At 46.6% G+C, this 25,785-nt stretch overlaps 1 protein-coding gene and 1 pseudogene across 5 annotated transcripts in view; one reads left to right on the top strand and one right to left on the bottom strand.

The window, feature by feature from the left end:
* Positions 1-25,785, bottom strand: part of XDH (xanthine dehydrogenase) — a 440,380-nt gene that overhangs the window by 141,646 nt on the left and 272,949 nt on the right. For all 5 annotated transcript variants that reach the window (XM_063918955.1, XM_063918959.1, XM_063918954.1 and 2 more), the window contains 8 exons: positions 22,257-22,318; positions 21,060-21,122; positions 20,020-20,106; positions 14,030-14,171; positions 10,489-10,581; positions 9,033-9,184; positions 6,374-6,467; positions 6,108-6,217 (listed from right to left, as the gene is read on the bottom strand). In XM_063918955.1, coding sequence (XP_063775025.1) covers positions 6,108-6,217; positions 6,374-6,467; positions 9,033-9,184; positions 10,489-10,581; positions 14,030-14,171; positions 20,020-20,106; positions 21,060-21,122; positions 22,257-22,318 — 803 coding nt within the window. The remainder of the gene's footprint in view (positions 1-6,107; positions 6,218-6,373; positions 6,468-9,032; positions 9,185-10,488; positions 10,582-14,029; positions 14,172-20,019; positions 20,107-21,059; positions 21,123-22,256; positions 22,319-25,785) is intronic.
* Positions 415-533, top strand: LOC134911956 (5S ribosomal RNA; annotated as a pseudogene).

Below are 25,785 nucleotides of genomic sequence, written 5' to 3'. Positions count from 1 at the left end.
TATTGAAATAGAATATTTGAACTGTTGGGACCAGGAGTTGATACATCATTCAAAAATTGTCCAGTGACCCCTATAGGACACGTCTTCTAAAGTTCATTTGGACATTCATGTTGGAACGGGACTGAGCGCTGTGATATACCCCATTTTCTGTATTTTGTGTTTTCTTTGCAGGGATTTGGTGGTCCTTGGGGGTGGTTCCAGCGGCATGAGTCTTTTTTGCGCCTTGGGACAGTTCACTTTTCTATATTTCCAGATGATTTAAACCCATGTATACCCACAAGATTGGGTTACAAATTGGCAAAATGACGGTCAAATTGGTAACCCTGCAAAGGTATTACATTGATCATTGGAGCCAGGATTATTGATCATAACAATTTATACAACAGTGGCACCTTACATTTATGGTTATATAATACCTACTACCATACCACACTGTGTATGCCCAATCTCGTCTGATCTTGGAAGCAATACAGTGTTGGGCCTGGTCAGTACTCGATTGGGAGACCATTAGGGAATACCAGGTGTTGTAGTTTATCTCATGCACCATCTGAGTAAAAGGTTGACCCTGTAGTAAATTTGCACACATGCCTAGCAGATATGTAACCAAAGAATATATATTTCATCAATAAATTCACAGACACAGCTGATTCTGTGGTTCACGACTAAGATAGCCATCTATTTATTATTTATTTTTTGTGACTCTGTCCGAGTGTCCATATATTTTAAAAAACGTATTATTAAAAGTTATGTCTTAATCATTACATCATTACACTATTGTTTATCTGAAATTAATTGTTTCCGAGAGTCAGTGCTCCCAATAAAGGTTACTTCTTTTCTCTCCATTTCTACATTATATTATGTCCACTGACCTATGGGAGCACCACTGGCAATCCCTATTGAGTCTACCCAAAAGGTTGTGTATCACTGGTAGAGACAATGATAAATATTAGACTGATAGCCTACCTAGCCGGTTTTCTCGGATACGAAATCATATAATTTGTTATTTTTTCAACACTACATAGTCCTGTGCGGCTCCCTTAACCCAACTCTCCTTGTGTCAATTTACAACTGGCCGCAAGAAATTTAGCCACAGTCATTTCAATAGGATTTACTGAGTTTTTTTCTCGCAGTTTCAGAGAAGGTGCAAAGTCTGGGAAAAAGGTAAAAACTGTCAGAATAAAGCATTAAAAGATGTGAGACAGGTATATGGGGGTGTTGTATGTACGGGACAAGTGTTCTCCATTGCAGGTGGGAGTTGCAGGTGTTTTGTAACATTTTTTAAAGTGGCTTTACATGATAAAAAAAATCTTCTAACAGGACTTTTTTATGCCGCCCTAAAAAAAATTAGAACATTTATTTGCTTTAAAAAAAAAAACTATAATTTTTAACCTGTTGTTGCATTTTGTTTTTGCATGTTTTTTTAGGGTACAGCCTCATTCCCACTTTTTTTTTTCAAAATTGAATGCAGCTTTTAATGCAATAAAAATGATTGTGAATGTGTACATTTATTCACTTGGATGTCTTGGAAATTGGGAGCTTGCATAGTCGTGTTCATCGGAAATTGGGCGCAGTTCATTTTTTCCACAAACATCTTGCAGCTTATTGGATATGCCCCCAAGTGCCAGGCCACTATCCAGGACAACAGCAAGACTCTGCACATGTTCAGTGTTTTGTAGTTCTGAGCCCCCAGGCGTAAGTCCAGTTGGTTGGAAATCATATTATTATTATTATCACTTTTAAAATGTGATTGTATTCTTTTTCATTTAAAGCGTGAATTTTTGCTGTCACAAAATGGAGCTATTCAGCACTCCCCAGCTGCGCTCTCTCTTACCCGCGCGCTCTCTGAGGAGCTGTCCGTCATCTGCTGGTTCATCTGACGTCCTGCGTTGTCTGCCACTGCGCTGTGTTTCCATTACCGGTGCTCCCAGGCCTGGCAGCCATTGTCAGTCTCCACTGTCCACTCCACGCCACAAGTTCCCTCCAAAACCAGTCATGGACAGCACCGCCATGACAGTTTTGATCAGCTGACTGCCCAGAGTCCAATCAGGAACCATTTCACAGTCATATGATCATCACCACCAATCAGCAGCAAGCCAGGGGTATAAATCCTGAATCCCAGCACAGGTAACTCACCAGTGCTTTGTTGTCTATCAATCCTGCTGGATTCTAGACAAGTGCAATTTCTGTCTCTAGCACTCCCAGGCTTCCTGAGCTATCCTGAATAGCTGCTCTGCTTCATCATCACAGCATATCCAGATTCACCAGTACAGCCAATCCCAGTGATCCTGAAGGGCTGCTCAGATCATCATCACAGCATATCCAGATTCACCGGTACAGCCTATTCCAGTGATCCTGAATGGCTGCTCACTTAATCATTGCAGCATATCCCAGTGATTCCTGAATAGCTGCTCCTGCAAATCCATTGCAGCATTTTTAATTTGCTGGTACAACCAATCCCAGTGTTCTTGAAAAGCTGCTCCTGCAAATCCATTGCAGCATTCCATATTCACTTGTTAATCTCATCCCAGTGATAGTGAACCTTCAGTGTTATGAACTTCCCAGCTATTCTACTGCACTGGTAACCCAATACCCCAGTGCTCCCGTTCCCCATATAGCTGGTACCACATCACCAACTCTGTTCATCTGATACAGTATCCAGTCAGGTGTTCCTGCATTGCCAAACTGCCACGTCTATGGGGGATATCCTATTAGGCCCGGTAAAACATTGGATGCGAAAAACGTATGTTTTTCCCGATTTTTCCAGATGTTGCACAGATTTTTGTTTACAGGTTATCCAGATTGATCGCCTGTAAAAAAAAATGCCCTTTCTCCCGAAAACACACAGGTTCAGTGTAACCTGTGTGTTTTCGGTAGAAACAGCTCCGTTTTCGTACGGAAACGGGGCTGTTTCTGAGGATTGTCCGGGACAACCAGCACCAGCATGGTGGGACTGCAGGCATCCGGAAGCTGCCCTCGGCGCAGTGACCCCGGAGGAGAAGCCGGGGCAGCGCCGTGACCGCATCCCTCTCCTCCACCCCCGGCAGTGGTCACATGACGGGGGAGTGGCCATGTGACCGGGGGAACCGGAGGAGCAGTTCTGCACCGGGCGCTGTCAGCAGCCGGTTGTCACGATCCGGGTACTGAGGCACCGTTTTCTACCTGTCAGGTGCCTCCCTCCTGAGGTTGGCTCAGCGAGTCAGGGCCGGGCTTTAGCTATGGTCATGGTTATTGCCTGCAGTGCTGGTTTCAACGGCCGCCTCAGTATATGTATTCATGGTGGTGCGGCGCTTTCAGCCCCGTCGCGGCCGTTGCTTTCGCGCCTGTGGTCCTTTGCTGGATGTGCGTCCTCTGTGTGCCCCGGCCGCTGTTTTCATCCCTGTGGCCGCTGTACGCGTCTGGGCGCGTGGAGTCTCTGCTGCTGTGGCCTCCGCCGCCATTGTTGTTTTCTACATGTTCCCCAGTGCTTAGTTCCCCTTCTGTTTCTGTCAATGGGCGCAGCCATTTTGGATTCTAAGCACATGTCATCATTTCACCTATCCACAGTGCTGCTGGAGCCAGGGTATAATGGTTAGCCAATCCCTGCTATCCAGCAGGTATAAATATCCTGTCACAGCACCCAGAAGGTTGTCAGTGCTTCCATTGTCTCTCCAGTGATTCCAGTGTGCAGTTCTCTGTGGATTCTCCTGTGAACCTTTTCTGCAGTACAGCCTGACTCCCTGGTGAATTCCCTCTGCGGAGTAGTTCCAGCTCTCCCGTGTCTAAGCCCTGCGGTGCCGCCTGTTTCCTTGTTCCTGCACACAGTGCTAACAGTGTGTGATACTCTGGCTTTCCAGCAGCCACTCTCCAGCTTTCTCTACTGTTCTCCTGCGAACCCCAGCTTCATCTATAGATCTCCTGCGAACCCCAGCTTCATCTACAGTTCTCCTGCGAACACCAGCTTCATCTACAGTTCTCCTGCGAACACCAGCTACATCTAGAGTTCTCCTGCGAACACCAGCTTCATCTAGAGTTCTCCTGCGAACACCAGCTTCATCTACAGTTCTCCTGCGAACACCAGCTTCATCTATAGTTCTCCTGCGAACCCCAGCTTCATCTACAGTTCTCCTGCGAACCCTAGCTTCATCTAGAGTTCTCCTGCGAACACCAGCTACATCTAGAGTTCTCCTGCGAACACCAGCTTCATCTACAGTTCTCCTGCGAACACCAGCTTCATCTAGAGTTCTCCTGCGAACACCAGCTACATCTAGAGTTCTCCTGCGAACACCAGCTTCATCTACAGTTCTCCTGCGAACACCAGCTACATCTAGAGTTCTCCTGCGAACACCAGCTTCATCTACAGTTCTCCTGCGAACACCAGCTTCATCTACAGTTCTCCTGCGAACACCAGATTCATGTACAGTTCTCCTGCGAACACCAGCTTCATCTACAGTTCTCCTGCGAACACCAGCTTCATCTACAGTTCTCCTGCGAACACCAGCTTCATCTACAGTTCTCCTGCGAACCCCAGCTTCATCTACTGTTCTCCTGCGAACACCAGCTTCAACTACAGTTCTCCTGCAAACACCAGCTTCATCTACAGTTCTCCTGCGAACACCAGCTTCATCTACAGTTCTCCTGCGAACCCCAGCTTCATCTACTGTTCTCCTGCGAACACCAGCTTCATCTACTGTTCTCCTGCGAACCCCAGCTTCATCTACAGTTCTCCTGCGAACACCAGCTTCAACTACAGTTCTCCTGCGAACACCAGCTTCATCTACAGTTCTCCTGCGAACACCAGCTTCATCTACAGTTCTCCTGCGAACCCCAGCTTCATCTACTGTTCTCCTGCGAACACCAGCTTCATCTACTGTTCTCCTGCGAACCCCAGCTTCATCTACAGTTCTCCTGCGAACCCCAGCTTCATCTACAGTTCTCCTGCGAACCCCAGCTTCATCTACAGTTCTCCTGCGAACCCCAGCGTCATCTACAGTTCTCCTGCGAACACCGGCTTCATCTACAGTTCTCCTGCGAACACCAGCTTCATCTACAGTTCTCCTGCGAACACCAGCTTCATCTACAGTTCTCCTGCGAACACCAGCTTCATCTACAGTTCTCCTGCGAACCCCAGCTTCATCTACAGTTCTCCTGCGAACCCCAGCTTCATCTACAGTTCTCCTGCGAACACCAGCTTCATCTACAGTTCTCCTGCGAACACAAGCTTCATCTACAGTTCTCCTGCGAACACCAGCTTCATCTACAGTTCTCCTGCGAACCCACTTCATCTACAGTTCTCCTGCGAACCCCAGCTTCATCTACAGTTCTCCTGCGAACACCAGCTTCATCTACAGTTCTCCTGCGAACACCAGCTTCATCTACAGTTCTCCTGCGAACCCCAGCTTCATCTACAGTTTATTTGTGAACCCTAGCTTCACTTACTGTTTACCCACGAACTCCAGTATTATTTACAGCTTCACCTGCAGTCCCCAGCATCACGTTATTCCTCACCTGGGTTCCCAAGCATTATACAGAACTTTTATTTACATTCTGGATTACTGGTCTTAACCAGTTGTGTTCCCAATACTCACCAGTGCCATTTATTGTTTCATTGCACTTTATATGACTTTTTATTTAATAAAAACCCTCAAAGACATTTACAGTTGTCGTGGTCACGCCTTCGGGCACTTACTGCTAGTGTCTTAACGCATTTCTAGGAGTCCACTCTCACCTCCTACATTCCGGTACCCGTCACCACCAACAACTCAGGCTTCCAGTTACCGTCACCAGCCCTCAGTTGTGACACTGGTGCAGCTTCAGGTAACCCCCGATAAGCCACCACACGTGCTGGCTTATCGGGGGTAATAGGATAGGCCCCCGGCGGGACAATTGGCCCCGGTAAATTACCGGGGCTAATTGGATATCCCCCTATGAATGAGTAGACCCTACATTAAGCCTGCACAATTCCGTCCTAAAATCTCAAGCCAACACCCAGCAGCTCAACCTAGTACGGATTCACAAAGAACCCTAGCTGTGGCATCTCCATTAGAATACTTTTGCGGATGTCTTGTGGTCTGTAATACTGTATATCAGTACAAATATATCTGTAACAAACTGTAGACAGAAGAACTAACCTTTTGTGAGTAAGGAATCTCGACAGAGAGGAGAATTTCATTTGGGTATAAGACTGTTTTCCTGTATCCAGTGAAGAAGTTCTCGTCCATTTGTACAGACCTCCTGCTATCTACGTAGAGACATTGATTATGACTGTTAGTTCTGCACTAAATGAAACTAATGATCCAACATGCTTAATGCATGTAATGTGCAGGAGAACAATGATGTTACATGTTCGGGCGGGGGAGGGGGGGGGTTACTGCGAATACCGCCCCAGCATTCTTACCTTGGGAGATGAGATGCAGGTAGCTTCCGCTTGCCATGAAGACCGGGTTTAAGTCTGATATTGGACTTGCTGTCATGATATTACCCCCGACAGCCTAAGATGAAACCACCATGAGAGCCTGTAGTGTTACATCAATGCCACTTACTTATATACCCCACTTGTGTGTATATTGGGGGTCATTCTGACCTGATCGCACGCTGCAGTTTATCGCAGCGGTGCGATTGGGTCAGAACTGCGCATGCGTCAGCGCATGCCAGACAGCTGATGGCCGTCGGGCCGCTACGATCGCCTCTGCCTGATTGACAGGCAGAAGCGGTCGCTGGGCGGGGGAGGGGGCGGAACGGCAGCATTTGGCCGCCGTTTCGTGGGCATGGTCCGGCCAACGCAGGCATGGCCGGATCGAATGGGGGGCGGGCCGCAGTGGCTGCGTGACGTCACACGCAGTCGCTGCGGGCCGGTGAGCGATGAGTGGCTCCCGGCCAGCACGCTAAAGCTGCGCTGGTCGGGAGCTACTCTTGACGTGCAAAAGCATCGCCGCTGTGCGATGCCTTTGCACTTCCGCCCCGCACTGACCTGTGCTGGGCGTCCCCCCGCATGTCAGTGTGAATGATCGTAGCTGTAACGAAAGAAGAATTTTTTGTTTTGGGGATGCGCTACACCACTAGCAAAAAAAATAAAATTGCTCATGTACATATAATTCTATATATTCATGCGTATAGAAAGGGTTTAATACTCCTTACACAATTTCATAGATGAAAAGTTATAATTTATTTTTAGAGAATTTCATATATAGACAGCTTGTAAAAACTTCATTAATATAAAAGCCTATATTGTTGAACACAAGTTTAAAACAAACTTTTTCTTTAAAAAACACCTGTAAAAATCGGTTGTATAGCTGACATAGCTTTTTAAACAGTCCTTAGGATTTGAAACAGTGTTGATCTGTGTAAAAAGTCCTGTTAGATCTAATACATTGTAGCCATGTTTGCTACAAATTAATCTTTGTTTTAAATGGACAAAGTTCACTAAGTCACTGCTGTGCACAGCTTTTGATATTATTTGTATGCATGCATTCTGGATTATTAAACCACTTGACCTTGCATCCACGTTATTTTCCCCTGGTTCCAAATCTCACAGCTTGATCCCTCCAGGCTTTTATTACCTTTGTTAGGTTGCCGTGTTTGCGTTCTGACGGGATTCAAGTGTTACTGCTGGTTCCGATTTCTTTGGGGTCCGTGGCTGTCACTGTGGTGATTATGAATGGGCTCCTTTGTACGTGTAGCTGTAACGATCATCTCGGAATGACCCCCATTATACATGTAGTGTGTATATATCCAGTAGGGGATGTGGGATGTGGTGCAATGTACATAGCGCCCACATTTGGAATCCCCCACAATGCAATGCAAGATATGGTGTTTGTGCCAAATAAAGAATTTTCAGACTAGGGCTGGGTCACATAACTGTATATGCAAGTCTCTAACACCTAAGCACTGGATAATACATTATTATAATAGCTGGGAACTTTTGACCCAGAAGAACCAACTATATATTAACTTTGCCTCGCAGGGGAAATAAGTTACAGAATTTCTGGAAACATCTGATGCCCGTTGTTACGCTTCAGACTCAACCTAGCATTCTCGGACTTCAGTGCCTACTGGCAACCCTTCATTCACCCATAACATCCAGATCACCTGATTCTGCTGGGATCTGTGCCGAAGACCTTGAGAATGATGTGGCACTTTTTTGAGTGCACGCTCAGGGTAGCCTTACAACCTTTATCTTTATCTGAATACATTTCCTGACGCCATCTCTACTATCTGCATCTTCAGCCTCTAGCCACCCAAGTCCACTTTGTCTTGACACCATATTTCGGCATTCCTGGTGTCCTGTAAGCCCCAAGAGAAACTACACCTGAGGAACAGCTCCAAGATATGAGGGTGAAAACAGGGGTGCCAAGATTGGTGTCACTTTGATCTCCCATTCCCTGAGACCAGTCATGGCCTCTCACCAGTGATTTGACTCCTTGGCCAAATTCATTGTGGTCCCAAACTCCCATATTAGATACTAGATTTTACTTTTTAAAAGGCATACACTGAAGAAACCAGTGGAGTCTGCCATTGTGCGGCCTGAACCAGTAACAATGACAACGCAGCCTACCAATTTAGCGACATCACTGAAGCACTTGGCCTAGCAAACTGACAGGATGATACTGGTTCAGTCAATGAATTTACCTTCCTTGTGTGTAGACTACAGAGAATGTAAATCTGGAAGCATTTTATTTGCTCCGGAGTCCAACATGTACACCTTTACGTAGATACCGACAGCACACATGCAGTTGAAGTTTGCAATGGTCCTGTGGCTCATCTGAAGAATGCAACTTCCATGTATCAGGTGCAATGCTATATCTAGAAGGTGTCAAAAGTCTATCACTGTGCAGACTCCACCAATGCTGGTCACCAAACATACTCCTGACTGCAGGAGGAACTGCACAGTGACTGGTCTGGTTGATCACCATGCTCTTCCTCCTTCACTTATTTGTAAAGAGCAGAGTGACAACAGGAACTGTAATCTCAGGGAGAATAAGAAAAGTGACATGTTCTCCATCTGAGATGGCGTGACCTGATATAATTTCATGTTACTGTTATACGGTCTTCCTTACGGCAACATTGCGGATCTGCTGTCCTGCAAACCACCTCAGCTGCTCCAAGACGGCCTGGAACACTTCTGTTTTGTACGACGGAAGCTCAGACACGGCTTTCTGAAGGACCTCGCCCACTGTGGTCAAGCTACAAGCGGCTCCAAAACGGATGCCTGGTAAAGAAAACAGTGTACAAAGACATAGGCATCTACCCAATCACGTGGAATGGAACATTCAGTAGTATATACTGTCCATCACAACTTTATTCACTGATGTTACAAGCAGAAATCGGTAGGCAGTCTTGATTTGCACCAATGCAATGTGCCTTCTGCCAAGTGGAGAGGGCACATTTTTTTACTGGCAGAAGAGTGCACTAATACTTTCACGTACTTGCATATTTAATGGGAACCATTTTTTTTTGCCTTCAACGTACACTACAGCGGAGAAACTAACTTCTAAGTACACTTTGCCCAGTTTAAAATATAACTTTTTCGAAGAAACAAAAGTGTAATACAGTATGTAATAAACATGGCCTCAATGTTCGCTCACTCATTTAAGGTTAAACCATGGAGTATTTTAGGAGAATTGTAGAACTGTTTAATGCAATGAAAAAGGGGTTCTACATTTCTGGGAGGTTTGCCTACATAGACGGAACATAGGTGTACAGTGTGAAATGCGCTGGGTAGACCATCAAGACGCGTTTCTGCAACTATATATATATATATATATATATATATATACACACATCACCAAAAAGCGGATAAATGATGGCACTCAGGAGGCAGCTTAAACAGATGCAGAAACTGGTCTTTATATTGACGTTTCGGGGATTACACCCCTTTTTCAAGACATACCAGAAAAAGTGGTGTAATCCCAGAAACGTTAATATAAAGACCAGTTTCTGCATCTGTTTAAGCTGCCTCCTGAGTGCCATCATTTATCCGCTTTTTGGTGATGTATGCTATTCTTTTGGATTAAGGCACCGGGGCCATTTATTGATTATTGATGAGTGCTGGCTGAATTGGAAAAAAAAAAAAAATATATATATATATATAAATGAAGCATGAAGAAAAGCGGCACTCAAAGTCTGATAAAGAAGTTAAATGTATTTCACACGTAAAAGGTTCACTTTTACGTGTGAAATACATTTAACTTCTTTATCAGACTTTGAGTGCCGCTTTTCTTCATGCTTCATTTACCTACCTATTCCTGAGACGGCACCAAAGCAGCTAAATTGAGGAGGGGGAGTGCCGGTCCGAGCAGACTGTATATATATATATATATATATATATACATATATTGCACATGAGAAAGGGGCATATTTTGACGATGACCAAGCGGCAATAAATAAGCAAATCTATCACCACCTGGCAATATCAGGGCAAGTATAGCATTTAATCAAGCATCTGAGCTTACTGTAGGGAGCATTTCTATCCTTAATCCCTATGGCAATGTCACAATAATGTTGTGGCCCTACCCTTCTGGGTGTGCGCTACTGAATTTAATTCTGGAATCCATCCCGGAGCAATTATCACTGGATACGACATGTTCTTAAATTTGGTTTCAATGCCTAGAAATGAGAAGAAGCAGAATTTATCAGTAAGATGCAGGTGAAGCAGCCTTTATTGCAGCTATACTTTTTAGGTGTCATCACGCTGTTCCAATGTATGAGGGTTAGCTCATGGTGCAGCACAGAGAGTGCACTGACATCTGCTCCATCTGTGCTGGCATTGTATTCATGGCATACAGCAATACGTCCTCGATATTCCAGTTATTCACTAGACCAGTGGTTCTCAAACTTTTTTGAATCACGGCGCCCTAGAGTCTCAGACTTGTTCTCACGCCACCCCTAGGCCAAAAGTTTCTTATTGAGAAATTTAGAAATAAAATTAATTAAATTGTGTATGTCACACATAGAGGTCCATTTATTAACATTGGGCCTAATTCAGACCTGATCATAGCCCTGCAAAATTTTGCAGGGCTACGATCAGGCACACGGACATGCGGGGGGACGGCCAACACAGGGCTAGTCCGCCCCACATGTCAGGCCCGCCCGCACAAGTGCAAAAACGCTTTTGCACTTCAGGAGTAGCTCCCGGCCAGTGCAGCTTTTGTGTGCTGGCCGGGAGCTACTCGTCGCTGCCCGGGTCGCTGTTTCCCGCCCCCCGCATGGTCCAGCCACAACTGCGCTGGCCGGACGGCGCCCACAAAACGGCGGCCAAATGCCGCCGTGCCACCCCCTTCCGCCCAGCGACCACCTCTGCCTGTCAATCAGGCAGAGGCGATTGCTAGGCAACGACAGGCGTCGGCTATTAGTCATGTGCCGGCGCACTGTGGCGCCAGCGCATGCGTACTTCTGACCTGATCGGGTCAGAATAACCCCCATTATTTTTACTTAAAAATTTGAAACAGGGTATTTTCTGTTCTCACGCCTTTTTCACATTATTGTAGTATCACCTGAATGTATTAAAGAGCATTTGGAGCAGTTTTCATGAAAAACTGCTCCAAACCCTTTAATTCACATTTTTTCTAGTAATCCACATCGCAATCCCCTATACTTATAATGGGAAATGCGCTGTGGCCAAATTTACTGTAACATTTTTTTTTTTAAATACCGCAGTGTGCCCTGTGATAATCTCGTCAGCTCAGGCTGGCGAGATTACAGGGCAGCACTGCGATCTGCACCTTTTTGCCCAGCTTTCTCCGCCCCTGGCAGAGAAAGCTGAGCGGGGACCCAGCTCCAGTGATCAACTCTGTGTGTCCGATGGACACACAAGCTGATCAGAGTGTAAAATGAAAAAAAAAAAAGGAAAAGAAACCCCAAAACCATACTTACCTGTCCAGGGAGCTGGTGTCCGCTGATCCGGTGAGCCCTGCCGGGCGCCAGGTCCCCCATATGCTGCAATGTGACCCTGGTGCAGTAAAGTGATGCTGCACAGCAGCAGCGCACTTTACAGCACTGGGGGTCACCGCAGCACAGCAGGATCAGCGCGGACCGGCTCCCTTGACTGGTGAGTATATTGATCTGCTGGGGGGGGTCCGCGGCGCACGGGGTAGTCGTGATTGGGGGGGGGTCGACTGGGCGGCAACGGTAGCAGCAATGATGGCGGGGGCGGCACATGCGCAGTAGGACATCGGGGTATTTTTTACGAAAAATACCCCAATGATGCTACAGAATATCATTGCAGGAACAGAGCTTGACTGCAAGCTCTGTCCCTTCATGCGATGATTGATACCTCCCTGCGATGTAATCAATTATCACAGTGCGAGCTTGGGCGATTTTATCACCTGTCATCCGCAACCTGGATGCGGATGGTGATTAATAGGCCCCTTAGGTATAATTTTGTGGCGAGGGACAAGATTTGCTTCTGTTTGTTCACATATTTTATGACTGGCTGCCACAAGCTCTGGTTTTGCCTGGTACATTGACCATAAATCATTTTAATTGGTCCGGGACCACCAAACCAGGGCAGCCCTGCTCAGGGTGCCCCGCCACCAGTTTGAGAACCAATGCACTAGGCTGACAATTCTAAAGGACTTTGCAGGCAGTAATGCTGATCCATGTAAAGCAAATGTCACAACTTTCTGACATTTTGTGAGCAGTAAAATTAAAACTGTATGTTGTAGTGTGGTCGGGTTCACTACGATATGCCGGCGGTCGGGCTCCCGGTGACCAGCATACCGGCGCCGGGAGCCCGACCGCCGGCTTACCGACAGTGTGGCGAGTGCAAATGAGCCCCTTGCCGGCTCGCTGCACTCGCCACGCTACGGCCACGATGGTGTGCTACGCGCGCCACGCTATTTTATTCTCCCTCCAGGGGGGTCAGGGACCCCCACGAGGGAGAATAAGTGTCGGTATGCCGGCTGTCGGCATCCCGGCGCCGGTATACTGTGCGCCGGGATCCCGTCAGCCGGCATACTGAAGACCACCCGTGTGGTCATGTATCTCTCAATTACTGTACATGTTTACCAAATATCCCACAATGGCTGTGAATGCTTACCATATATCCCACAATGGCTGTGAATGTCTACCAAATACCCACAATGGCTGTGAATGTCTACCAAATACCCACAATGGCTGTGAATGTCTACCAAATACCCACAATGGCTGTGAATGTCTACCAAATATCCCACAATGGCTGTGAATGTCTGACAAATACCCCACAATGGCTGTGAATGTCTACCAAATACCCCACAATGGCTGTGAATGTCTACCAAATACCCCACAATGGCTGTGAATGTCTAACAAATACTCCACAATGGCTGTGGATGTCTGCCACAGTTACCACGAAGTGCTGTTTTGGCAGTGTCATTTAAATACATTTTATTCTTAAATGTATTAATGAAAACTTATATTCGGTTACATGTCACAGGGGGAAGGAAGGACCTCTGAGCCCCCTGGAAGTTCAGGTTCAGCACCACAGGCTGAGAGATCCTGCTGCAATGAAGCGTGAACACAACTGGGAATAGTCCTGCTCCGTGGCTGCTGTAGGTGGCTGAGCAGTGAGCACCCCCAATATTCAGGCTGCTGCAACAACTATTAATGACATGACCCCATGAATGCACGGTAGATGCTAGATCCAAGTGGCCTAAGGGACCTATGATGTCAGGGGGAGGAGCCACGTCACCAGGGGGAGGAGCTAGGCCAGCAGGATAGTTCCTCTACTATCCACGTCACCAACTATTACCTTTAGTAACTGGTGGCGAGCAAACTTTTCGGGTACCCTGTTCGGATGTGGCTCCTCACCCCGGTGACGTGGCTCCGCCCCCTGGTGACGTCAAAGGTCCCTTACCCCACTTCGATTTAGAACCAACCATGATTGCACATGTCAGGTTGGAAGTAGCAAATCAGGCCAATACCTGCCTACCCAGTAGTTTAAAGTGCCAGAGCAGCCAATAGGGCACTCATAACGAAATGTCACCGACAGAGGAACCTGGAATCACCTCCAAGCCATTGTCTGCACTGATGTTCTGCATTTTCTATATGATATCCCCGAACATGAGTCCTCGTTACTCACCCACTTCAGTGTTCCCCACTACAAGTTTAGCCGCAGGGTACTGAGACTTCAGCAACAGTAGCTCGCTGAGACTGGACGGCTGAATCCAGGTTACACCTTCCTCTATGAAACACAGCTGCTTCTGGGGTGCGTCCTTGTGCAGCTGTGAGGCAAAAGAATCATCATTATATAATATCTACAGAGGGACTCACAGGTCTATTCATGAAGCAGTGAAAAGAGTGGAGAGGTGAACCAGTGGAGACATTGCCCATGGCAACCAATCAGCTGCTGTGTATAATTTTATAGACTGCACTTGATAACATGACTTCAAAGCTTGGGTGCTTGGATCGTTTCTATGGAAACTAAACCAAGATTAGCCCTCCTGCCAATCAAAGTGGAAACTGCCTCTTGTGGCATTGCCCTCATCTTTGGGCCCCACAGCCATATTGCCTGCAGCGGTGGTAAGGACAGTGAACGCTGGGCCTGCTGCAGTATCTGGTGCTCTGTTGCCGGCCAGGGTCCCTCCATATTGCTGACCAGCAGTGACAACAGCTGTCTCTTTCAGAGAGGCCCAGCGTTTATTGCGACTCACTTATTGGCTTGGTAATACCATGTGACCTGTGCAAGGCTTTCTGGGAGTGGCTTGTGATCTAAAATTGGGGGATGTAGAAAGCCATCTAAACAGCAAAAGTGGTGAAGTTGCCCATAGCAATTCATACTTGCTGACTTCCCAGTAGGGGTCACCAGGAGGGTCCAGTAGCCAGACGGGCATTATGGGGGAGTGGTGATGCGATCGCATCATTGCAGTCCCTCCCCCTGCTCTGTGAAGCCACAAGCAGGGCCACAATGCTGCAATTAGCGCAAATAATGCCGTGAAGCCTCCCCAGACCACAGACAGCGGGTGGCAGCAGCAGATTCTGGGAGACTTGCTTACTCTTTCCAGAGTCGGGGGGAGATCCCCCTGAGATTCTGGAATCTCCAGGATGTAGGCATATATGAACCAGTCATCTTCCAGCTGTCATTTTAAAGACTGTGGGGTAAATTTACTAAGATGGGAGTTCTATTTGAGATGGGATGTTGCCCATAGCAACCAATCAGATTCTACTTCTCATTTATCTAGCACCTTCTAGAAGATAATACCTGGAATCTGATTGGTTGCTATGGGCAACATCCCATCTCAAATAGAACTCCCATCTTAGTAAATTTACCCCTGTGATAGATAATGATAGCTCAGCTGATTGGTCACTACGGCAGCTTTCTCCCTTTTTCTCTTTCTGAAGGTTTGATACATATTCCCCATAAAGATTATGCAGCAGGACTACAATTTCCAGAATGGAAAAAGTCTGAACTGGCAGAAACCAAATTTTGCAATATCCATTAGCGTGAAAATTACATTTTGTGTCACTTTCATGTAACCCTCCCTTAACTACCAAGGTATAGGTTACCTAATAACTGATTGTGCCTCCACCCAGACTTATACCCCTTTCCACTAGCTTTTTTAAACACGGGTAAATGCGCGGGGGCGCGCATTTACCCGTGTTTTTCCCTAGTGGAAAAGGGTTCCCCGGCAAATTCCCGGATCAAGTGATCTGGGAATCCTACCCGGGTAGCTAGCCGGGTTGAACACGTGTTCAACCCGGCTAGCTTTCTAGTGTGAACGGGAGCCGTGTCGAGGCGACACGGCTCCCGTTCACAGTGCATAGGGAGGGCGGCGCTGGGAGATCATGTGATCTCCCAGCGCCGCCCCTACCGCTCACTAGCGCGTCACCAACCCGGCAATTGCTGGGTTGGTGAGCGCTGTCTGCAGGGGGCTGTAGCACGGGTCGCAGCCGTGTCAGATGACACAGCTGCGACCCGTGCTACACTAGTGGAAAAGGGGTAAATGTTTAATTAGGCTTGCCTGGGTAAGCCTCCCTCACTCCCTGTGTGTAAGTGCACTCCCCTAATTAGACTACAAACCACAAATGTTTTACCTGTTTTCTCTTCCAGGATTCGTGGACCAAACTCCAGCTCGCAGACACAGATGGTAAGTATAATCAGTCTAATTTATTGTAAAAGCATCACTATATACTATAACAACTTTTTTTGATGTCAGTGAAGAAATATCGGCCCTCATTCCGAGTTGTTCGCTCGCAAGCTGCATTTAGCAGCTTTGCACACGCTAAGCCGCCGCCTACTGGGAGTGAAACTTAGCTTATCAAAATTGCGAACGAAAGATTAGCAAAATTGCGAATAGACACTTCTTAGCAGTTTCTGAGTAGCTCCAGACTTACTCGGCAACTGTGATCAGTTCAGTCAGTTTCGTTCCTGGTTTGACGTCACAAACACACCCAGCGTTCGGCCAGACACTCCCCCGTTTCTCCAGCCACTCCCGTGTTTTTCCCAGAAACGGTAGCGTTTTTTCGCACACACCCATAAAACGGCCAGTTCCGCCCAGAAACACCCACTTCCTGTCAATCACATTACGATCACCAGAACGAAGAAAAAACCTTGTAATGCCGTGAGTAAAATACCTAACTGCATAGCAAATTTACTTGGCGCAGTCGCACTGCGGACATTGCGCATGCGCATTAGCGACTAATCGCTCCGTTGCGAGAAAAATATAACGAGCGAACAACTCGGAATGACCCCCATCATACATACACTATATTCCCCAGTATACCTATACATAGATTATTTGCATGCAATACAAAAATTACCTTCTTTAAGCAACACCATTAGGTGTTAGAGTGACCCGGGTACTCTTAATATGGTAGTGTACTATAAGGGCCCATAAAATTTATAAAAAGAAGCAATAATTGGTACCAACCATTTAACATCACAATTTAGTAATAATATCCTCCTCTCCTCTCTCAGTCTTGTGGGAGAGATGCTTGTCTCAATACAGAATGCTACTGTAGCAATCAATATTATATATATTGCCACTTATGTTTCTCTTTTGCCTGTTAAGTAAAAAGTATCTTTTCCTCAAGTGTAGCAAGTATCAGCAAAGTGCCCTTTGCCGTACGAATAATAAAAGTGTGGTTGTAGCTGTACAGTTCTACACTGGAATCCTTGGGGATTTGGCAATTGTTATAACTGATAGCTGAATTGTAGCTGCAAACCTTTGTATTTATGCTCATAAGTGTTCCCTCTTATCCCGAAGAGGTTTAAATATAAACTGTTTCTCAGACGAGGCAATGTCCTTGTTAAAGGCGCCTGATGAAATTATTTTATTATTATTATCCTTTATTTATATGGCGCCACAAGGGTTCCGCAGCGCCCAATTACAGAGTACATATGCACATAATCAAAACAGGAAAACAGTGACTTACAGTGGATGACAATTTAGGACAAGTACAGGGTAACTAAGCATATCTACACCAGTAAATGACAGAGAAGTTCCAGGTGGCCAAAAAAACTGCTTGATTTGGGCAGTTAAGGATTATTAAAGTAAGAAAAGGATAAGCACATTAGGGAAGAGGGCCCTGCTCATGAGAGCTTACAATCTAAGGGGAGGGGTAGACAGACAGGCGTCACACAGATGGGGTACATAGAGAGCGTAGAACAGAGGGTTAGGATGAGATTTGGCTGGGTTTTGTAAAGAAATGGGTCTTAAGAGCCCGTTTGAAGTTTTGTAGAGAGGTGGAGAGTCTGAGGGGGAGAGGTAAAGAATTCCAGAAGAAGGGAGCAGCACGTGAAAAATCTTGGAGATAGTGGGAGGAAGTAATCAGAAGACAGGAGAGCCGGCGTGCATTAGCAGAGCGAAGAGGACGGGTGGGAGAGTAAAGGGAGATAAGGTCAGAGATGTAAATGGGAGAGGAGTGGGTGAGTGCTTTGTAAGTGAGAGTGAGAAGCTTGAATTGGATTCTGAAAGGGAAGGGGAGCCAGTGAAGGTCTTGTAGGAGAGGGGAGGTGAACGTAGTGCGTTTGGTGAGGAAGATGAGCCGGGCAGCAGCATTGAGGATAGATTGGAGTGGAGAGAGGTAATTGTCAGGAATGCCAGTCAGGAGGAGATTACAGTAGTCCAGTCTGGAAATAATCAGTGTAATCACTGGAAATACATTGAGAATCCCAGTTTATTTAAATATTCCAGCTCTTAACTGCCAGTTTCTTCACAATTTACATATAATATAGCTGGATATGAGCAATAAACTTTCCAATGTAAATAATATAAAGCTATCTCCTCGCTACTTGTTAATTGACCTTGCTCCTATCCACTTTTCACACACAGTAGCTGTGATTCACATTTCTGTCCCCATTTCTCCTCTGGACCACCTAGCGCTGCTTCTTTCTGACACTCAAACACTGCTTTATTGCTGGTAACTGACAAAGCTATAAATGTTTGCACGTTGCCAATGTAATCTGTCTCACTCCTGTGACAGCTAGACTTATATAGTTTTTGGTACACTGTATACACAGCTGATTAAATGTGTTACTGGTGCTGCAGTAAACTCCCCGACTCTCTTTCTCTGACCAGCTGACGGTTCTTTCTTATGACTTCAGGAATATATATGTATATATGGCACCATTAGATTAAAATGCTGTAAATCAACCAGTGGTGTAAATTCGTCACTGTTGCCCGGATGCAAGATAAATATTGGTGCCCCCTATTTCCTATATTAAGATAAATATATGTATGTATGTGTGCGTGCGTGCGTGCGTGCGTGCGTGTGTGTGTGCGTGCGTTTATGGAGTGTTCTGAAAAAAAATGTATATACTGTATTTATACATTCAATTGTCTTTTATTTTAATTCACACATTTCTTAGCAGTCATACCCAGGATTAGAACCCATGACCTGTTACACTAACAGCAGACACTTTACTGATGGAGCTATTTGCTCATGTATAAGAAGCATGAGAATTCTAACTATATGAAGTTACGTGTAATTGTCAGAGAAGTATCTTCATGTAGTTAAAATTCTCATATTTCCTATACAGGAGCAAATAGCTTCATCAGTAAGGTGTCTGCTTCCTGTGTAATAGGTTGTGGTTTCTAATCCTGGGTGTGACACTTGTAAAATGTGTATATTCAGTATAATAAAGAGGGTGTGATTTGTAAGGTGCAGGGACCAGTGAGGAAGTCGGACACTGAAGAGATAGCGGCAGCTATCAATTAACTTAATTCAGTGGTGTCACAGAATGGGAGGAGAGGTGCCCCCCTTCAAAGCAGGAGCCCGGCGGCAGATGACTCCGTTGCCTCCCAGAGTTCTGCCTCTGAAGTAGGGAAGCCAATCCCAGGCTATTTTTTCAATCCCGGGTATCGGGATTGAAAAATGGCCAATCCCGGGATACCCGGGATTGGCTTTTACATAGGTGGCTCAACACAGTTAGGGAGTTATCTGAATCACAATTGCTCATCTCTGTTACGCAAGCTGCTGCAACCACCATCATTACTATTGGCAATTGCACCAGCCTCATGCTAGCTGCAAGATATACGTCAGTAACGGGCTTCCCTTCCCCGTACACACGCCTCAGAATCGCACCGAGCATTAGATACATGATCACGATACTCCCGCTAGACAGGGCACTTCCGTGCTCTTGCATTGTTGCACCACCAAATTCCTGTCTAATTTCACAGAAAGACAGATCCATCCCAGTCCGTATGACCCAGACTAGGGTGGACATATGCAAAAATGCGCAAATTCACATCCGCACATGCACTGTATGCAAAACCTCGTCAGCCCCAGTAATAAGTCTGAATGCGCAAATGAAGATACTGTTAAGCAGGACAAGATATTCAAGCGGACTTCAAGGGGAGGAGGAAAGATGTCCCCGGGTTTAGTAGTGTGTGAGCCTTTGTGAGTGGGGTAAAATATTTCTGCGCAACCCTTGAGGTGGCGTTATCAAGTGCTGCCAGAACACATCTGCAATCCTGCATGGACATATGCCAGTAAGCGTGATGGACATACAGTATAGACCGGTGTATGCGCATGGTGGGGAAACAGGAGCATTGGCAGACAAGATGCAGCTCTGCAATTTCTCTTGCCCTCTGCATAAACTCCTGAGCACAATATACAAGCTGGACTTGCCAGTAATTCCGGAGGAAAGATTGGTTCTTGTGTCGGGTCCAAAGGTCTGAACTCCGATGGGTCAAACAAAGCTGAAGACGTCATTATCTGTGTGAAATACAAGACAGGTTGATGAAATTTCCAGTTACATATCAGCAGTTATTCCAGCTGACGTCCTGTAACAAATGATTTGCCAGTTGTAATGAGCTACAGGATAAACACGCACTATATAGAAATATATGTTAATAAATAAATCATTTTAATTGGTGCCCGGATTCTTACCCACCACTACAACCCCGATGTTCCCTGTGGAACCTATGAACCCTGATGAAGAAAACTGTAATTCAGGAGTTATGTAATGAATCTACTGTAATAATGTAGATGTATAAAATGAAACCTAGTCACACACTTGGGGAGAACGTTAAAAAAAAGGTTCTGTTACCTTACCGTGAGTAACCAATCAGACGTTGTTGTCTACATCCATTAATCTATCAGAATTTGTCTGATTTATTAAAATGTGTTGCAGCAGCACTAACCACTGTCCATAAAACTCCCTCAGTGTCATTTAATCAGTGCAAGTGCATTGCTTTTATCCTACGTAGTGTTGTTGGCGTAGCGCCCTTCCTCGTCGTTTGCGTTATACCATATAGGGGTCTTCTCATAGGGCCTGAGAGATTATCGGTAAACTGCGCATGTGTCACAGGACCGTGGCGATGGTGTTTTCAGCTAGGGACCATTTGTGGGAGGTTATGGGGAGTGGCAGCAAAAGTGCAGGAATGTTGTGACCGCTTAGGGGGCGTGTTTCAGGCAGTGACAGTCATCTTTATTGCGGGGAGAGACTGCCTACAACTTTTTTTATGCAATCAATGAATTACATTAATGAAAATCTGACCCCCAGTGGGACATTAGGCAACACACTGGTACTGGTTTGGGACACTTTCCATGGCCAGCCAACCCATATACTACTAACATTTCCACCATAACTCCAAAGGAGTCCATTCCTGAGTGCAAACCAGCGAAAATGATTAATGACCCCTGCAGCACAAATACAGCCTGCTCACCCCATTCTCCTCCTCCTTGTCCATACAGCAGCCATTGGTCGTCTTCCCGCCGCAGCAGCCATCCTGGACAAAAAACAAGATCCTGTTATAAAACCGTCTGGAATCATTTCACATGCGCACTAATTGCTGTGGCACAGTGGGGCGTCTCCCTTGCCAGGAGCGCCCAGGCGAGTCTCTCTTCAAGCTGTTTCAGCACACAAGGCCTTACCGATCCCTACTTTGTCATATCATCCCAATTTGTTTGCCTCATGTTAAACATTTCCTCATCCAGACTGTTCTGACAGGGTGTGTGTACAGTCCTACCCACCAAAAAGACGCCCCCTATGCCCCCCTTTATGTTAATGGGAGGGATGGTATCGGGGTCCCAACGCTCAGGATCCCTACATCTATTTGGTGAGTAATCTACCCCTAACCTCTCTAACCCTAACCCTCCTTTCCCGCAGCATCACCCTAATCCCCCCACCTGCAGCCTAACCTTAACCCTCCCCGGTGGTGCCTAATCCCTCCCCCTCCCCGCAGCGTAACCCTAAACCCACAGCCTAAACCTAACCTTACCATGGGGTGCCTAACCCTCCCTCCCCGTGGCCTATCCTTAACCTCCCTCCCTGTGTCTTACCACTGAGGACTCCCGGCAGAGCTTGATCAGGATCCCGGTGTCGCGGATTCCATCTTTGCCAGCAGGTCAAGTAAAATTGCTAATTTTATCCCACATCTGAGAAACTTTCTCTACTACTTCAAATGTAAGTACCATAAAGAAAACTGTTCCCGGGACATTCTGTATATACAGGCTTACCGTACTAACCCTTTAAACTGGGGCACTTATGAATTACACAGGTTCTGTGGCTGGCTGACTTCAAGCCTGCATGTCACCTGGTTTTAAGCAGCCAGAGAACCAGTGTAATTCATGAGATTCACGGTTTAAAGGGATAGTATGGTAAGCCCAGGTATATGCTCTATATGAAAAGGTGTCACTACACGCAGGCATCCACCTTTTATATTCTCCATTATTACATAAGCCATGCTGCTTCTCCATAGAGTATACCACCGTATACTGTAGTGTGACACCATGGATGTCTATATGCTATTCTTAGTCCACCATAATGACTAAGGGACCAGTTGCTAATTCTGCCACCTGCGGTGTGTGTGCCCTCTCACAGGGGCAGATGAAGTGATTAAACAAAGATTGGGAGAACTCACTTTGGTAAATGTTCGGAAGCCCTGAAGAATAGGACGATATCCCGTACAACGACACAGATTTCCTGTTTTGGATACAATCATTTATTAGACATTAGAGAGAAGTGTGGGTGGTTTCACTGATGACATTTAATATGCAATAATAAAGGCTCCTGCCTTTCTATGGTCATAGGACTTCTTACTTCTAATCTCCTTATATTTCTCTAACGTCCTAAGTGGATGCTGGGGACTCCGTAAGGACCATGAGGCTCCGCAGGAGACTGGGCACATCTAAAGAAAGCTTTAGGACTATCTGGTGTGCACTGGCTCCTCCCCCTATGACCCTCCTCCAAGCCTCAGTTAGATCTCTGTGCCCGAACGAGAAGGGTGCACACTAGGGGCTCTCCTGAGCTTCTTAGTGAAAGTTTTAGATTAGGTTTTTTATTTTCAGTGAGACCTGCTGGCAACAGGCTCACTGCATCGAGGGACTAAGGGGAGAAGAAGCGAACTCCCCTGCGTGCAGAGTGGATTGGGCTTCTTAGGCTACTGGACATTAGCTCCAGAGGGACGATCACAGGTTCAGCCTGGATGGGTCCCAGAGCCGCGCCGCCGGCCCCCTTACAGAGCCAGAAGGCAGAAGAGGTCCGGAAAATCGGCGGCAGAAGACGTCCTGTCTTCAACAAGGTAGCGCACAGCACTGCAGCTGTGCGCCATTGCTCTCAGCACACTTCACACTTCGGTCACTGAGGGTGCAGGGCGCTGGGGGGGAGCGCCCTGAGACGCAATAAAAACACCTTAGATGGCAAAAAAAATGCATCACATGTAGCTCCTGGGCTATATGGATGCATTTAACCCCTGCCAGAATACATAGAAAAACAGGAGATAAGGCCGCCGATAAGGGGGCGGAGCCTATCTCCTTAGCACACTGGCGCCATTTTCCCTCACAGCTCCGTTGGAGGGAAGCTCCCTGGCTCTCCCCTGCAGTCACTACACTACAGAAAGGGTTAAAAAAGAGAGGGGGGCACTAATTAGGCGCAGTATTAACTATACAGCAGCTATAAGGGGAAAAACACTTATATAAGGTTATCCCTGTATATATATAGCGCTCTGGTGTGTGCTGGCAAACTCTCCCTCTGTCTCCCCAAAGGGCTAGTGGGGTCCTGTCCTCTATCAGAGCATTCCCTGTGTGTGTGCTGTATGTCGGTACTTTTGTGTCGACATGTATGAGGAGAAAAAATAAGAATTTACTTACCGATAATTCTATTTCTCGGAGTCCGTAGTGGATGCTGGGGTTCCTGAAAGGACCATGGGGGATAGCGGCTCCGCAGGAGACAGGGCACAAAAAGTAAAGCTTTAGGATCAGGTGGTGTGCACTGGCTCCTCCCCCTATGACCCTCCTCCAAGCCAGTTAGGTACTGTGCCCGGACGAGCGTACACAATAAGGGAGGAATTTTGAATCCCGGGTAAGACTCATACCAGCCACACCAATCACACCGTACAACTTGTGATCTAAACCCAGTTAACAGTATGATAACAGCGGAGCCTCTGAAAAGATGGCTCACAACAATAATAACCCGATTTTTGTAACTATGTACAAGTATTGCAGATAATCCGCACTTGGGATGGGCGCCCAGCATCCACTACGGACTCCGAGAAATAGAATTATCGGTAAGTAAATTCTTATTTTCTCTATCGTCCTAGTGGATGCTGGGGTTCCTGAAAGGACCATGGGGATTATACCAAAGCTCCCAAACGGGCGGGAGAGTGCGGATGACTCTGCAGCACCGAATGAGAGAACTCCAGGTCCTCTTTTGCCAGGATATCAAATTTGTAGAATTTTACAAACGTGTTCTCCCCTGACCACGTATCTGCTCGGCAGAGTTGTAATGCCGAGACCTCTCGGGCAGCCGCCCAAGATGAGCCCACCTTCCTTGTGGAATGGGCCTTAACCGATTTAGACTGTGGCAGGCCTGCCTCAGAATGTGCAAGTTGAATTGTGTTACAAAACCAACGAGCAATCGACTGCTTAGAAGCAGGCGCACCCAACTTGTTGGGTGCATACAGTATAAACAGCGAGTCAGATTTTCTGACTCCAGCTGTCCTGGAACATATTTTCAGGGCCCTGACAACTTCTAGCAACTTGGAGTCCTCCAAGTCCCTAGTAGGTGCAAGGCACCACAATAAGCTGGTTCAGGTGAAACACTGACACCACCTTAGGGAGAGAACTGGGGACGAGTCCGCAGCTCTGCCCTGTCCGAATGGACAAACAGATATGGGCTTTTTTGAGAAAAAACCACCAATTTGACACTCGCCTGGTCCAAGCCAGGGCCAAGAGCATGGTCACTTTTTATGTGAGATGCTTCAAATCCACATATTTGACTGGTTTTAAACCAATGTGATTTGAGGAATCCCAGAACAACGTTGAGATCCCACAGTGCCACTGGAGGCACAAAAAAGGGGTTTGTATATGCAATACTCCCTTGACAAACTTCTGGACTTCAGGAACTGAAGCCAATTCTTTCTGGAAGAAAATTTACAGGGCCGAATTTGAACCTTAATGGACCCCAATTTGAGGCCCATAGACACTCCTGTTTGCAGGAAATGCAGGAAACGACCGAGTTGAAATTTCTTTGTGGGGCCTTCCTGGCCTCACACCACGCAACATATTTTCGCCACACGTGGTGATAATGTTGTGCGGTCACCTCCTTTCTGGCTTTGACCAGGGTAGGAATGACCTCTTCCGGAATGCCTTTTTTCCCTTAGGATCCGGCTTTCCATCGCCATGCCGACAAACGCAGCTGCGGTAAGTCTTGGAACAGACATGGTACTTGCTGAAGCAAGTCCCTTCTTAGCGGCAGAGGCCATCAGACCTCTGTAAGCATCTCTTGAAGTTCCGGGTACCAAGTCCTTCTTGGCCAATCCGGAGCCATGAGTATAGTTCTTACTCCTCTACGTCTTATAATTCTCAGCACCTTAGGTATGAGAAGCAGAGGAGGGAACACATACACCGACTGGTACACCCACGGTGTTACCAGAACGTCCACATCTATTGCCTGAGAGTCTCTTGACCTGGCGCAATACCTGTCCCGTTTTTTGTTCAGACGGGACGCCATCATGTCCACCTTTGGTATTTCCCAACGGTTTACAATCATGTGGAAAAAACTTCTCAATGAAGTTTCCACTCTCCCGGGTGGAGGTCGTGCTGAGGAAGTCTGCTTCCCAGTTTCCATTCCCGGGATGAAAAACTGCTGACAGTGTTATCACATGATTTTCCGCCCAGCGAAAAGTCCTTGCAGTTTCTGCCATTGCCCTCCTGCTTCTTGTGTCGCCCTGTCTGTTTACGTGGGCGACTGCCGTGATGTTTTTCCCACTGGATCAATACCGGCTGACCTTGAAGCAGAGGTCTTGCTAAGCTTAGAGCATTATAAATTTACCCTTAGCTCCAGTATATTTATGTGGAGAAAAGTCTCCATACTTGATCACACTCCCTGGAAATTTTTCCCTTGTGTGACTGCTCCCCAGCCTCTCAGGCTGGGCTCCGTGGTTACCAGCA

The sequence above is a fragment of the Pseudophryne corroboree genome, chromosome 4 (genome assembly GCF_028390025.1).
Source record: "Pseudophryne corroboree isolate aPseCor3 chromosome 4, aPseCor3.hap2, whole genome shotgun sequence".
Taxonomy (NCBI): Eukaryota; Metazoa; Chordata; class Amphibia; order Anura; family Myobatrachidae; genus Pseudophryne; species Pseudophryne corroboree.
The sequence above is the reverse complement of the archived record's forward strand: the minus strand, read 5'-3'. Positions and strand labels throughout refer to the sequence as shown.